Source organism: Suricata suricatta, chromosome 2, assembly GCF_006229205.1.
Source record: "Suricata suricatta isolate VVHF042 chromosome 2, meerkat_22Aug2017_6uvM2_HiC, whole genome shotgun sequence".
Taxonomy (NCBI): Eukaryota; Metazoa; Chordata; class Mammalia; order Carnivora; family Herpestidae; genus Suricata; species Suricata suricatta.
The window spans coordinates 32,559,007-32,571,905 of NC_043701.1; the positions used below are offsets into that span (position 1 = coordinate 32,559,007).

At 37.5% G+C, this 12,899-nt stretch overlaps 1 protein-coding gene across 1 annotated transcript in view; it reads right to left on the reverse strand.

Moving 5' to 3' along the window:
* MET (MET proto-oncogene, receptor tyrosine kinase) overlaps positions 1-12,899 on the reverse strand; it is a 117,837-nt gene that overhangs the window by 37,268 nt on the left and 67,670 nt on the right. Inside the window, exons 4-8 of the mRNA XM_029955792.1 lie at positions 8,689-8,823; positions 7,754-7,927; positions 2,238-2,398; positions 377-479; positions 124-260 (exon numbers count right to left, since the gene is read on the reverse strand). Of these exons, the coding sequence (XP_029811652.1) occupies positions 124-260; positions 377-479; positions 2,238-2,398; positions 7,754-7,927; positions 8,689-8,823 (710 nt within the window). The remainder of the gene's footprint in view (positions 1-123; positions 261-376; positions 480-2,237; positions 2,399-7,753; positions 7,928-8,688; positions 8,824-12,899) is intronic.

Here is a 12,899-nt window from a genome sequence, read left to right on the forward strand (position 1 = left end):
GTATTGGAATAAATAATATGCATCTTGATTTTCCTTCACAAAAAACAAAACAATCTCTTCTTGATTTGTTAGGTATAGATACTAATCCTACTTAACTGATACAACAAAATAAATTTACGACACCTTTTTAAAGTACATGTTTTTCCACCAATTGAAATGTGTCTAGAATTCCCACTGTTTAGGTACTTTCCAGTTAAAGTTAGCAAGGTGCCACCAGTCTTAGGACCATAACTTGGAGAAATACTTCTTATTACAGGATCCTGAATGGGAAATAAAAACAGAACAAAACAAAACAAAGTAATTTGTTGATTTTTATAATTACACAGATTCAGTAAGAAATATCCTAGTTCAGGAGAACTGTAGTGCTTAGACTCACCACATAGGAAAATGTACTATATTGTGCTGTCCCTCGACCATTTGAAATAATTATGGATATATTGAAATGCTCATTCATTGCAGGACCAACTGTGCATTTCAGCCTGAAAAAAAAAACAAAGTTTAATATGTCGCAAATCCAAAGGCTTTTTTCTGGTTTGGCTGTTTTATATGAAGGAACATTAACTCTAAATTGTGATAAGCTGAATACTCTGAATAGCAAGCAGAGTTTTATGGTAAGCATTAGGGCTAAAATTGTATATTTCTATTTCTGTACTATTACACTTCACACAGACAAAACAGGAACTGGTAAACCTCACCAACAAAAAAATTCATAATAATCTAAGTCTAATCCTCTAAAATTATAGGCATAATGTTTGGCATACTTAAGATAAAGAAATATTTCAGCATATGAAACAATGGGCTAATAATAAGTAAACCAAATATGTCGAAAGGTATATTTCTGTGCTTACATGTGTCATGTGTTAACTTAAATTACTTTCAAAATAATGAAATTGTGACAGACTTTCCATAGAATTATTTTGAGAGAGAGAGAGAGAGAGAGAGAGAGAGAGAGAGCGCGTACATGCAGGGGAGAGGCAGAACAAGAAGGAGAGAGAGAATCCCAAGCAGTCTCTGTGGTGGCTTGATCTCACAAACCATGATTTCCAAACCATGATTTCATGAGCTGAGCCAAAACCAAGGGTCAGATGCTTAACTGACTGAGACACCCCAGTGCTCTTCCATATAATTATTTTTGAATTAATAATGTTATAGTCTTAAAAATGTACAAATATGATTTTGTTAAACAACTTTTCAAAGAAGAGAATGAATTATGTTTCACTTCTATAGGCTCTAATATACAATGCAATGAGTAAGAACTTACAAGGGAGATTTCTAGAATGGATTTGTTTTTCCATTAGCCTAAACAAATATGGCATTAACTGATGTTTTGGTCTCAGTAAATGAGTAGACTTAGACCTCTGTGTGACCCTGGAAGGAATTCTACAAGGTATAAAATAATCACTTGATAGAATAGGTTCAACCATAAAACTTTAAATGTTTGATTGTTATTACTACTGATAACTAAAAATTTCTGGATTCTCTGTTCATTATGGGATTTACATTTGATAGAAGGTACATGTAGAAAATGGCAGAAGAAGCATGTGTCTTGGATCAGGACACTTGAGTGTGAAGGCCTATTAAGCTCTTATTCTCTGGATTACACTCTCCTCTCCTCTCCTACACTACACTCCACCTTCCTGAACTTCAGGCACCACCTTTGTAAAATAGATAGTATTGCTATCTCCTCAGATTTGGGAATGGCTAAATGAGATACACTCCATTATAGTACCAACAAATATCAACTAAAGATAAATTTAAATGGATCAAAAAAAGAAAGAAGAAACAATTCTCAAAAATATGATTGAACTGCTTCACTACATTTCTGAGGTTTAGAAAGTGAATTTAAAAGAGAGGGTCTATATTGAGCTGTTTACTGATTTTTATAGAAAAAGCCATTGAAGACTCTATATTTGAAGACTTTAAAGATGGAACAACCCTAGCCAGTGCTATTCTTTCAAATCTACCCAAGAAATGTCTGAAGAAATGTTACAAAAATGGTTTCAAAACTCCCAGATGCTGGATTCTTCTTTTCATTACTAGGTAATGTCACCTTTCTTCTTTATTAATCCTGGTAAGTAAATAGGATTAAAAACAAAACAGTTCCACAAGGGATGTTATAAGGCCAAGACTGTTTCTTAACTCAAGACATAGACTTTTGGGACAATTTTACAAGCATTCACCCTACAACACAACCTGTTTTCCAACCACACCCCAGCAAAACATTTTAAGATCCTTACATATTTGTCGTGCTCTCACTTAGGGTCAAAGTGCAGCTCTCATTTCCAAGGAGAACTCTAGTTTTCTTTAAATCAAATTTATTATTCCTCCTGAATCCAAAGTCCCAGCCACACACAGTGAGCATTGTTCCTCCTTCCAGGGGTGCACTGGTTGGGAAAACCTATAAGAACAACCAAGAACTTAAAAAAAACCCAAGACATTATCCTTCGTTTGTATGCAAAACAAACAAAATATATATCCTCAGTCTGAAATTCTTCTATCCTGCCACTACCAAAAAAAAAAAAAAAAAAATCTGAAAAAGTGCCACAAATTTCACAGAATCTGTAACAAATATGAAAATCACCTAACATGTGGATGAAATAAAAGTTGTTCTCAGGAGATCCAGAGGTAGGGCAGAAAGCAGATTCAGTCCGGGTAGAAATGGAGGGCCTTGTGGGCCACTCTGAAGTGAATTCATCTGGTAACCTTCTAGGGTGGAGTAGACACAGTTTGGGTCCAGACTTTTCTTTTTTTTATTTAAAATTTTTTTTTAATGTTTTATTTATTTTTTAGAGAGAGAGAGAGAGAGAGAGAGACAGACAGACAGCGAGAGGAGCGAAGGGTCAGAGAGAGAGGGAGACACAGAATCCAAAGACAGGCTCCAGGCTCTGAGCTAGCTGTCAGCACAGAGCCTGACACCGGGCTCGAACCCACAAATCGTGAGATCATTACCTGAGGCGAAGCCGGACGCTCAACCTACTGAGCCACCCAGGCGCCCTTGGGCCCAGACCTTATGTTTATAACTCTCATAACTCCTTCATGAGCCTCCAGATCAAATTCTGATCAAAAATCCATCATGCACCCTAGAAGCCAAGCACCAGTATGCACCTTCCTCCATGCACCAGCTGGGTGTTTGCTTATAGTCTTGTGCTATGGTACTCCTCACCCAGAGAAGAAAGTCACACAGTAAAAACTCTTGGTGTCCAGGGCTTCATAAAGCAGCTACCATAATACCAAACACAAAGATGGTATTCAATATATATCTGCCATTTACTCATTCATTATTTGTTATAAATTATCTACTATGTGCTAAGCACTGACAAATGAATAGATGAATCTATTTCTTTATACTTGTTAATTCACGTTTATTATGGATTTGGGATTTTTCTTTTTTCCTTTAAATATGGTCACTATTTGATATATACCAGCTGGTTAGCTGACACACCCAGCTTTTAAAAAATGATATAACTTTAAATACATATAATATATTATTTCTATTAGAAATAGATATAAAAAAATTACAGAGAATATCAAATGTAATCTGTATTGTAGCAATGTTTCTAATTATCTCTCTTGGCATTATATTACATCTCATTTCTAGGGTTGATTTTTTTTCTCTCCCATGTTCAATATTAAATAAATATGTTCATTTTATTATTGCAGGCTCACTTTTGGTGTGTTGAAAGTAAAACTTGGGTTAATTAACAAAACTCTGGCAATTGTGATATAAGATAGCAGTAGGCACTTATGAAGTCTATAAGACAACTGTTCCTAGGCCAAAACCATTAAAACAAAACAAATTGCCAAGTTAAAAATAAGCTTCTCCTTAGCAGCTCTGTGACAATTGAGAAAGGAAATGCTCTTTTGGGGAGGACATATTGTAAATTGTGCTGTAAAAGTACAATGGTGGGAAAACATAGCACCACCATAGAGGCAACTCAAAAACCAGTAAAAGTGTTTACTAAAGGCCAGTTAGTACAAGGCTACAAGTGATTCTTTTACAATTTAGAAGGGCTTTTAGTAAAATTCACGTTTGCAAACATTCCCATTCATCCCAAATAAATAATCGCAAACCAAACTCTTAACTTACCCTTGTTACAAAACCCTTTAAAGTCTTAGCTTAATGCTTTTATGATAGCTATTTTACCCATAAAGTCCATTAAACAATTGTGCCTTTCATGAAAACTTACCTCGTCCATGTCTAGCTAAATAAGAACTGCTAGAAAAAAAAATCTGTTTATTATTATGTTAGAAGTCCAGTAGGAGAGAACAAGACACCTAACCCTTCCAGACTCTCATCATCCTGAAGCAGCCACACAGCTGCCTTTCCCTTGTTTAAGGAGGAGGCTTCCCCATAGAAAACAGCTGCCTAAGACTGATGTTGGCCTGATCCTATTGCCCAGATCCCCTCTTTCTATGTAAAAACGAAACACTGTCACTCTACATATATCATCACTTTTTATATAAGGCAAGCGGATTGGGTGATGATTTGAGAAAACACAATGAGAGTCGTTCAGCTGGTGTACTGGCAAACAGAAATGAATATTATAAAATGTCTGCTAGATGGTAGATCAGGATTTGAAAGGCCAGCTGAACTTTGCTTTCCTCCCTGGGCTGAGATGCTAGAGTGGCACATGGGAGCATTTCCCATTGAGCTTATGGGGTAATGTTCACTCTTCCAGGGGAAAAGGAAGGAAGTGGTCTTGGACAACACACCCTTGGACAGAACCAACAATGAGCTGGCAAACTCTGAGTTATCCTAAGGGGCAGGAAAACTCTGTGGGAAGGAAAGGAGTGGCTGGCATGAAGTCACAGAGGCACATCTCCCACCTGTTTGGACAGGACAGAAACAGTCACAAAAGTAGCTGGTACCCTTTCACAGGTGAAAATGATTTAAATGATCACATTTTCAAAACCCATCAATATAATACAAGAGAACACTAAAACAACAAACCCCTCCTGGAAAATTAGTATTTGCCACTGTAGTAGTTAAAAAGTCACAAATATAGCGGTGATAGTGTTTTGCCTGAATGACCTCCCTGCCCCAATAAGATATTGCTGTTACTTCTTATCTGAGTCTTCCTATCAATTAATAAATGGTTTTATTGTCTCACTGGGATTGAATTCAATCTTATAAGATATGACAATTTTATCTTAATATATTCAAAATTCATGGGAAAGTGCTTTTCCTTTCCTGAAGCATTTCTCTTTGTTCTTATGAGATCAGATAACAGGTATGAAACAAAATACTGGGCTTGCAATCCTGAAACCTCTTATATGTGGAAGTACAAAGAATCTCAGCCACTGAACATCACGTACCTTGAGAAGCAGGTTAACTTACATTTATTGGAAAGTAACACTATACACTAGTTGGGTTTTGTGTCCATAGTATTTAAGACAGATAAGAAATAGATGAACAATCTGTCTTATTTTTTTGCACTAAGAATGCTAAATGTCACGGTCTAGTGTAGCATGAAATCTTCCTAACAACTATGAACCAAAAGGGATTTATGGACTCAGCTGCACTACTTTCCTCCTAACTGTACAGCCAAGCATCATTGACTTGTGCATGATGCAATGCAACATTTTAAAATCACCAACTACAAAAAGGTGGAGTTAAGAAAGGTGAAAGAGGAGTGAGTTTATTAAACACTGTCAGAAAGTCTCTGGTTCCAGAAAATTCCAAAATATTTAGTTGTTTAAAAAAACACTTTAATATGGCTTTCATGAGTCATAAAAGGAAGTACATTGGTCAAAATTAAATGTTCCACTTGTACAGGTTCTCCCTGCTCTGTATTTAAAACACCAGTTTGGCTACTTTTGATGAAATGAAACTGTTGTAATTCAGTTGCATGTACACACACACACACACTCTCTCTCTCTCTCTTTCCGTATCCCTTTCATGGAGCTGTTGAGTTCAGGTTTCTAATGTCTCAAATTGCCAAGGCTGTGTGTTTAAGAAAGTGTAATATTGCATGTGGTTTTACAAACATACTAAACAACGACAATAGAAAGGGTGCATGTAGATTTAAATTTGTTTTCTCACTATCTTCTAGTTTATTCCCTGACTGATCAAACTAAATCTTAATAACTGTCTCACCTAACAGAAAACAATTTGGTTTAAAACCCAGTCGCCCTGCACAAATCTTGCCCCAAACCATAACTAAATGAAAACAGCCATGCACTTGGGGGCGGTTCTTGTTCTGACTTGCACACTTTGTTTACTTGGGCTTGAACCAGGCAATTGAGACCTTTAACTTGAATCTTTCACAAGTTCAACTGTTCTATATATGGACAGGGAAAATACATACTGGGTCCTTACCAGAAAATTACTTTCAAGCAAAATATATTTGGATCAAGACATTTAAAAAACATTGCCATGGAGATTTTCATAGTGCCAAACATATGCTTAAACAAGGCAGCAGAGAGCCAGAGAGCATGGCTACAATGCCAACTGAGTTCATCAGTAGAAGCTAAGTTTTCTAATAGCAGGAGGCACTTTTGTCTTGTTTGACTACATTTCCTTAATGCCTAGTAGAGTGCCTGCTATATGGTTTGCATTCAGTAAATATTTTTGGAATGAATTAGAGAATGAAATGGCTCACAGAGTACAGATGTTAGTATCGTGATCAGCTGCACCTATAGTGTTCTCATGAGAACTTTGAGAGAAGGTGCACAGTTACCCATGGCTGTTCATGGGTCTACCTGCCTCCCATAATGTCCTGGGGGTAACCTCTAGTCTTTCTTTCTTTTTTTTTTTTTTTTAAGTTTATTTAATTATTTTGAGAGAAAGAGAGAGAGACAGCGAGCTATGAGTGGGGGAGGAGAAGAGACAGAGGGAGAAGGAATCCAAAGATGGCTCCAAGCTGTCAGCACAGAGCTCCAGGCAGGGCTCAATCCCCAAAACTGTGAGATCATGACTTGAGCAGAAATCAAGACTTGTGGACACTTGACTGACTGAGCCCCCAGGTACCCTGGTAACCTCTAGTCTTAGGTGTGATGAGACAAGGCCACCATCTATGCATCTGACCAAAGAAACTTTCTGTCCCGTCTGCTCCTGCATGATTGGCCTCCCTAGCTTGCACTGTTCAGCTTAAGATTCTGGGTTATTCCATGAGCAGATCTCTATGTGTGATGGAGGCTCATTTCTGGGCACCTGGTAGATTAAGCAGGTGGTGAGGAAATCAGTGAGTCAAATGAGTCAGGAGGGAAAAGCCCCAGGATAAGGAAATGGGGAGCCATGTTGCTCACTAGCCACCATTCTTTATTTTTCCTTTTTCTTTTTTTTTAATGTTTTATTTATTTTTGAGAGAGAGAGGGGGGGGGCAGCATGAGCAGGGGAGGGTCAGAGAGACAGAGACACAGAATCTAAAGACAGGCTCCAGACCCTGAGCTAGCTGTCAGCACAGAGCCTGACGCGGGGCTCAAACCCATGAATTGCGAAATCATAACCTGAGTCGAAGTCAGACGCTTAATGACTGAACCACCCAGGTGCCCCACCACCATTCTTTTATTCACAAAGCACTAACGGAGAGCAACTGCTCAAGGAAAGAACTACTTAGGGAGTGTGAAGCAAGCACTTCAGGTCCAGGTCTCAGGGTGATGCACCCAAATGCAGCCTTGAAGAAAAAACTTGGAAGGAGATGGTGTTTTGGCTGGTGTCTCACAGCCAAATGAATAAACTGAGTTCAGAATTTTTTCATTAATGGGATTTATATTTACCAAAAAACATACATGACAACTGACAGATTCCTACCTCATAGATTGTAGGCAGACAGATCTCCTGAGTCCATGTTCCGCTGGGGCATTCCTCCAGTTGCACACATTTATCGTGGCACCAGCCACACTGCACAAAGGGAGGGGCAGAAAGACACTGACTGCAGGACTGGAAATGCTCACAGCCTAAGCCATTCAATGGGATCTTGGTGATCTGTGAAGAAAAGGGATCGAAAGAGCTTCCAGAGAGGTTTCTTATTGGTTTGTTAAATGAAAAGTAAATACCCCAAAGATATATGTAACTATAATCGTATAGAGTCTACTAGAGATAGCACCAATGTGTAAAAATCATGTAATAATTATTAAGAGATTTAAAGAAAAAATTAAATTCCTTCCTTTTCTCTATTGTTGGCACGTATGTGATAAGCATTACCATTACTATTCAGGGAAATAAGTACTGTCATGCAATGTTAGAAGTCTTATTTAGTAGGGACATTCTGCTCCGTCTGAGGTGATTTCAAAACAATAAGGGAGTTTAATTTAAGCTGCTGGAAAACACACTTGAACCCCTGGGAAATTCTAAGTAAGTTTACATATCATTCAGCATCAAGATGCACCTCTTCTCAGAGAAGAGAGACTGCTGGCTGGTGTCAGATTCCAATGTACGTTTGAGGATTTACCAGCTTGCACTAGAGTCTGCCCTTAGGACTGTAATTCTCATTCTGCATGCTTGTTTTTCTCATTGAGAAATATAGGACAAAAGGAGAAGTATACATTACGAGGAGGACCTCCCTTTGGTCCAGTCTTCCTGAATAAAAATTTAACTTGGTTTCAGAAGATCTTTGGAATACTCAAGAAATAATGAGAAAGGAGACGTGAATCCAAGACCAAGAGAGAAGTTAAAAAGGACCATATGATACAGGCTGTAAATACCAACTCAGGAAAAACTACAGCCTTGGAACGTCCCTCCTTTACCTTCTTCCCAGTGACAACCAGTGTGTAGCCATTTTGGTTTAATGGGTGCTCCACAATTGCTTCTGAAGACACAGGGTAGGAATCCAGGCGAAAATTCACATGAGGGGTTGATGATCCTGATCGAGAAACCACAACCTGAGAAACAAAACGCAAACACCCTTAGTCCAATGAGTTCGGTTTAAATATAAGTGGAAAATGTGGATGATAATGTTAATAACAGATTAGGAGAGCTTGTGGGTGTTTGAACTAAAGGCTTAACAGTTAACCTCCTTGTAAATCAATACAACATCTCCTAATCTCCTGCCGTGAAGACAGTTCATCTGAACTCCCCAAACAGGGTTTTGCATATGATCATTTAACGGTTTATTGGGAAGGAGATCTTTCAGTCAATCCGCCAGCACATGCAGACAAATCCTCACAATTGTATGGGGAAATAGAGGAGACAAAACTCTTTCCAAAACAGAAGACCTCACTTATGCTACAAGGATTTCAGATTATTTTTTAGATCTATCTTCCCTCCCCTCCCACTGGGCAGCTTTCATAATGTAATGGAAAGGTTAGTAGACGGGGAGTCTGGAGACCTGAATCTAGTTCCAGCTTCGCTAACTCTTAAGCCATATTTATAGATCTTCTGAGGTCAAAATAGGCCTTCAGGTACTTTAATGTCATTTTTATAAACCATTGTCCTATAAGATGTTATTTCTTGGATTATAAAGTTCTTCTTGGCCTGGTTTTACAATAAGGCCTGATGGTTTTAACAATGCCTTGGAAATGAGGTTTGATGACTTGTGTTATTCCTGCTTTCAGGTATTTCTAATTTGGTATGTTTCTCAGGCTATATAATTTCCATCTTCCCTACCGCTAGAACCCAGTAATAATGAAGTCCAGGGATAAAATCTGAATGACATTCTGAGATGAACACTCAGACTTCAGTAAAATTTAGCAGTGTTCAGAAAGATTTTCATTCTTAATAGGCCATGGGTTTGCATCTACATGAGTTGCAGGAGGCTGATTGCACCTCTGGGCTTGATACTGACTTTGTGAAATTGCCTGACATCCCAAATACCCTTTTATGTTTCATTTAAAGTGTATTTATTTGCTGTGGGTATGAAATCACAGGACAAACATAAGCATCTGTGAGGTTATGATTAGTTAAATAACCATTCCCTCTACCTCACCTTTCTCATCTGTAAAATGGGAATGAATGTATTTAGTTCAAATACCCAGCAGATGTAATCAACTGCTTAGTACTCTAACAAAGTCACACACTGCATACAAATATTCCGGAGCGCTAGTAGTAAATTTTTTTCTTCAGCACAAGGAGTCAAGTAGCTTGAAACAATTTGGGAAGATTCCCAAAGTACCTAATTTGCTTCCAGAGAGTGGGCTGTTGATAGAGAAACTAACCAAATTCATATAGCCATAAAAGTTAAACATCATGACATTTTTTTCTAACACTTGTTCTAACCCAAACACTGAATACTTTCAAAACATCTCCATTAAGCAGGGTGGCTATATTTGCACAGAAGTAAATGATGGATCAAAGGTCATTTGATCAGGATGGGAAAGGAGGGAAACTGTTATTCCTATGTAGGGCCAAATAGTTACTTGTAACTTTTGTAGCCAAAGTAAAAAGAAGTTCAATTACCAGTCCTACCTCCCCCTGGGAACAGGTTACAAGCAGAATTATCAGGATATCAGACTTCTAAAGCCTCTATACCAAATTATCAAATTTCAGTTACACATTTTTTTAATTCTGACTCACTTCTGGTGCTCACCACTTGTTTTTCCTATCTGCCCACCCTCATTTTTTTCATATTTCCCTGATGGTTGCCAATCACTTTCAACTATAAAGGTGAAAAAAAATCTTCTTTCACACATGTCAAAAACAAAACAGAAACCCAGCCTCTCTAATAACCAGACTGTATTCTCTGCTTCATTCTGTGCTTTCCACTTCACTGAAGATTATTCATCCCCCTGAACCTTCGTACAAATATTTCCATTTTGCCTGTCTCTCTTGTGCTTCCATTTTGCTCAGACGTGCCACATAACAATCAACTCTCAGTACCCCTTTTTCTCCTATCTTTTGCTCTCTTTAATAAATATCATTTCCCACATCTATAATAAGCAATCATTCCTAATTACTAGGTCATCATTTTTGACTTTATCAAATATCTAAAGTCCATCCAAATGTTCATTTCCCAGAAAGGATTAACCTTTGTCTCTTTTTATAAAAAAGCTCTTTGCACCTCTGGAACTGGGTAGATTGACTTAATATATCCCTAAGACTTTCTGTCTGGAGAGCACCATATATATGGTAACTGAGCCACTGAGCTCAGAGCTTTAAATGGATATTTTTTTACTCCTCACAATAATCCTACAAGGTAGGTACTAGTATTTTCCATAAAGAAAATATGACAGAGAATTTTAGCTAGAATGTACAAGAGTCAGGTTTCCAAGAAGCTTTGTCTAATGCCAGAATCGGACTGCTTGACCTCTTCATAAACGCTCGACTGCTACACTCTTGGAGCACCAGAGTAAATACTAATAAAAACTTCAACTCTGAGCTCTCAAGAGCCACTTCTGAGTCAAAGCATTAAAACAAATTTCACAATATATTTGCCTTGCCAAATACTTCTTGTTTCAGCAATCTTGGCTGCACAAGTTAAATGTGCCTAAGGAGAAAGACTCTACATCTAAATAGTTTTTGATGGCACAGAGGACATGTTACTAGTAGAGTCAGTGAGTTCTACTTTTGAGCATGAGCTAGGATGAGTGTGGCTTCATACAGAAAAATGGGATGAACCAGAGAAGACAGGAAGGCTATGTGAAAGAGTGAGATACCTGGAGTTTTAGGCAGGGGTCATTTCACACATGCAAATACCTTTTATTGAGCATTAGCCCTTTCTCTGTAGGGAGACCTCCTGCTATAATATGCCAAGAATGCTTTTCTATCATTAATTCCTCACTTTATCTTATTGCTAGAATTCCAAATAATGGAATAGCCACTTTAACCTTCAAAATACCTGCAGCAATGCTTTTAAGAAATTAGAAGTTCCTTTTGGTCATCATGGAGATAGTTTTAAGGACAGAACTAAATCTGGCATTTAAATTTAATTCTTAGGATAGATCACTTAGCAATCTTATGATAATAAGTATGAAATAAAAGACTGGCAATTATCCTTAGTTCCTACTGTGTTGAAAACTAATTTTTAATGTTCATTTCAAAAAACAAATGAACAAACTCTTTTTCTTTAATGCTCCTGAAAATACAAGACTAATATGTTTGGGTCTGAGGGAGTAGAGAGGAACCCAAATGTACTTGATTGTTGTGGCTATAATCTCAAATGATCATAGGAAAACACACAGGAAAGAAATATATGTCCAAATAAAATAAAACCTTTGTGGTTAGGCTCCAAAATCCATAAATCTGAATAAAATAATTCTGCACAATATATTTTCAAATACATAAAGGCCACATTCCCTTACTCCATGCATAGAGTTCTATTTATTTATTTTAAAATTTTTAATGTTTATTTATTTTTGAGAGACATAATGTGAGCAGGGGAGGGGCAGAGAGAGGGAAACATAGAATCTGAAGGAAGCTCTAGGCTCTGAGCTGTCAGTACAGAGCCCGATGTGGGACTCGAACTTGTGAATTGCCAGATCATGACCTGAGCCAAAGTTGGATGCTTAGCCAACTGAACCACGCAGGCACCCCTACAGTTTTATTTTTGATTAAACTATTCAAAATTTCATTTTCCTTAAGAATGACGAGTATCATGAGATATTTGTATGTAGCTTTCTCTTTTTTTCTTTTTAAAGTGGACAATTCAATGGTTTTTGGTACAGTCACAGATATGTACAACCATCATTACAACCAATTTTGGAACACTGTCACTATCTCAAACAGAATCTTCTTTACCTCCTTACACTCTCTAGTTTCTTGCAACCATGAGTCTACCTTCTATCTCTATAAATTTCCCTACTTTGAACATTTAAATGAATGGGACCCTACAGTATATGGTTTTTTGTGACTTGTTTCTTTCACTTAGCATAAAATTTTCAAAGTTCATTATGTTGGAACATGCATCAGTGCTTCATTCCTTTTTATTGCTGAATAATATTCCATTATATGGATAAACCATGTTTTATTTATGCATTTGCAGCTGATGGGACATTTGGGTTATTTCCATTTATGGCTATTGTGA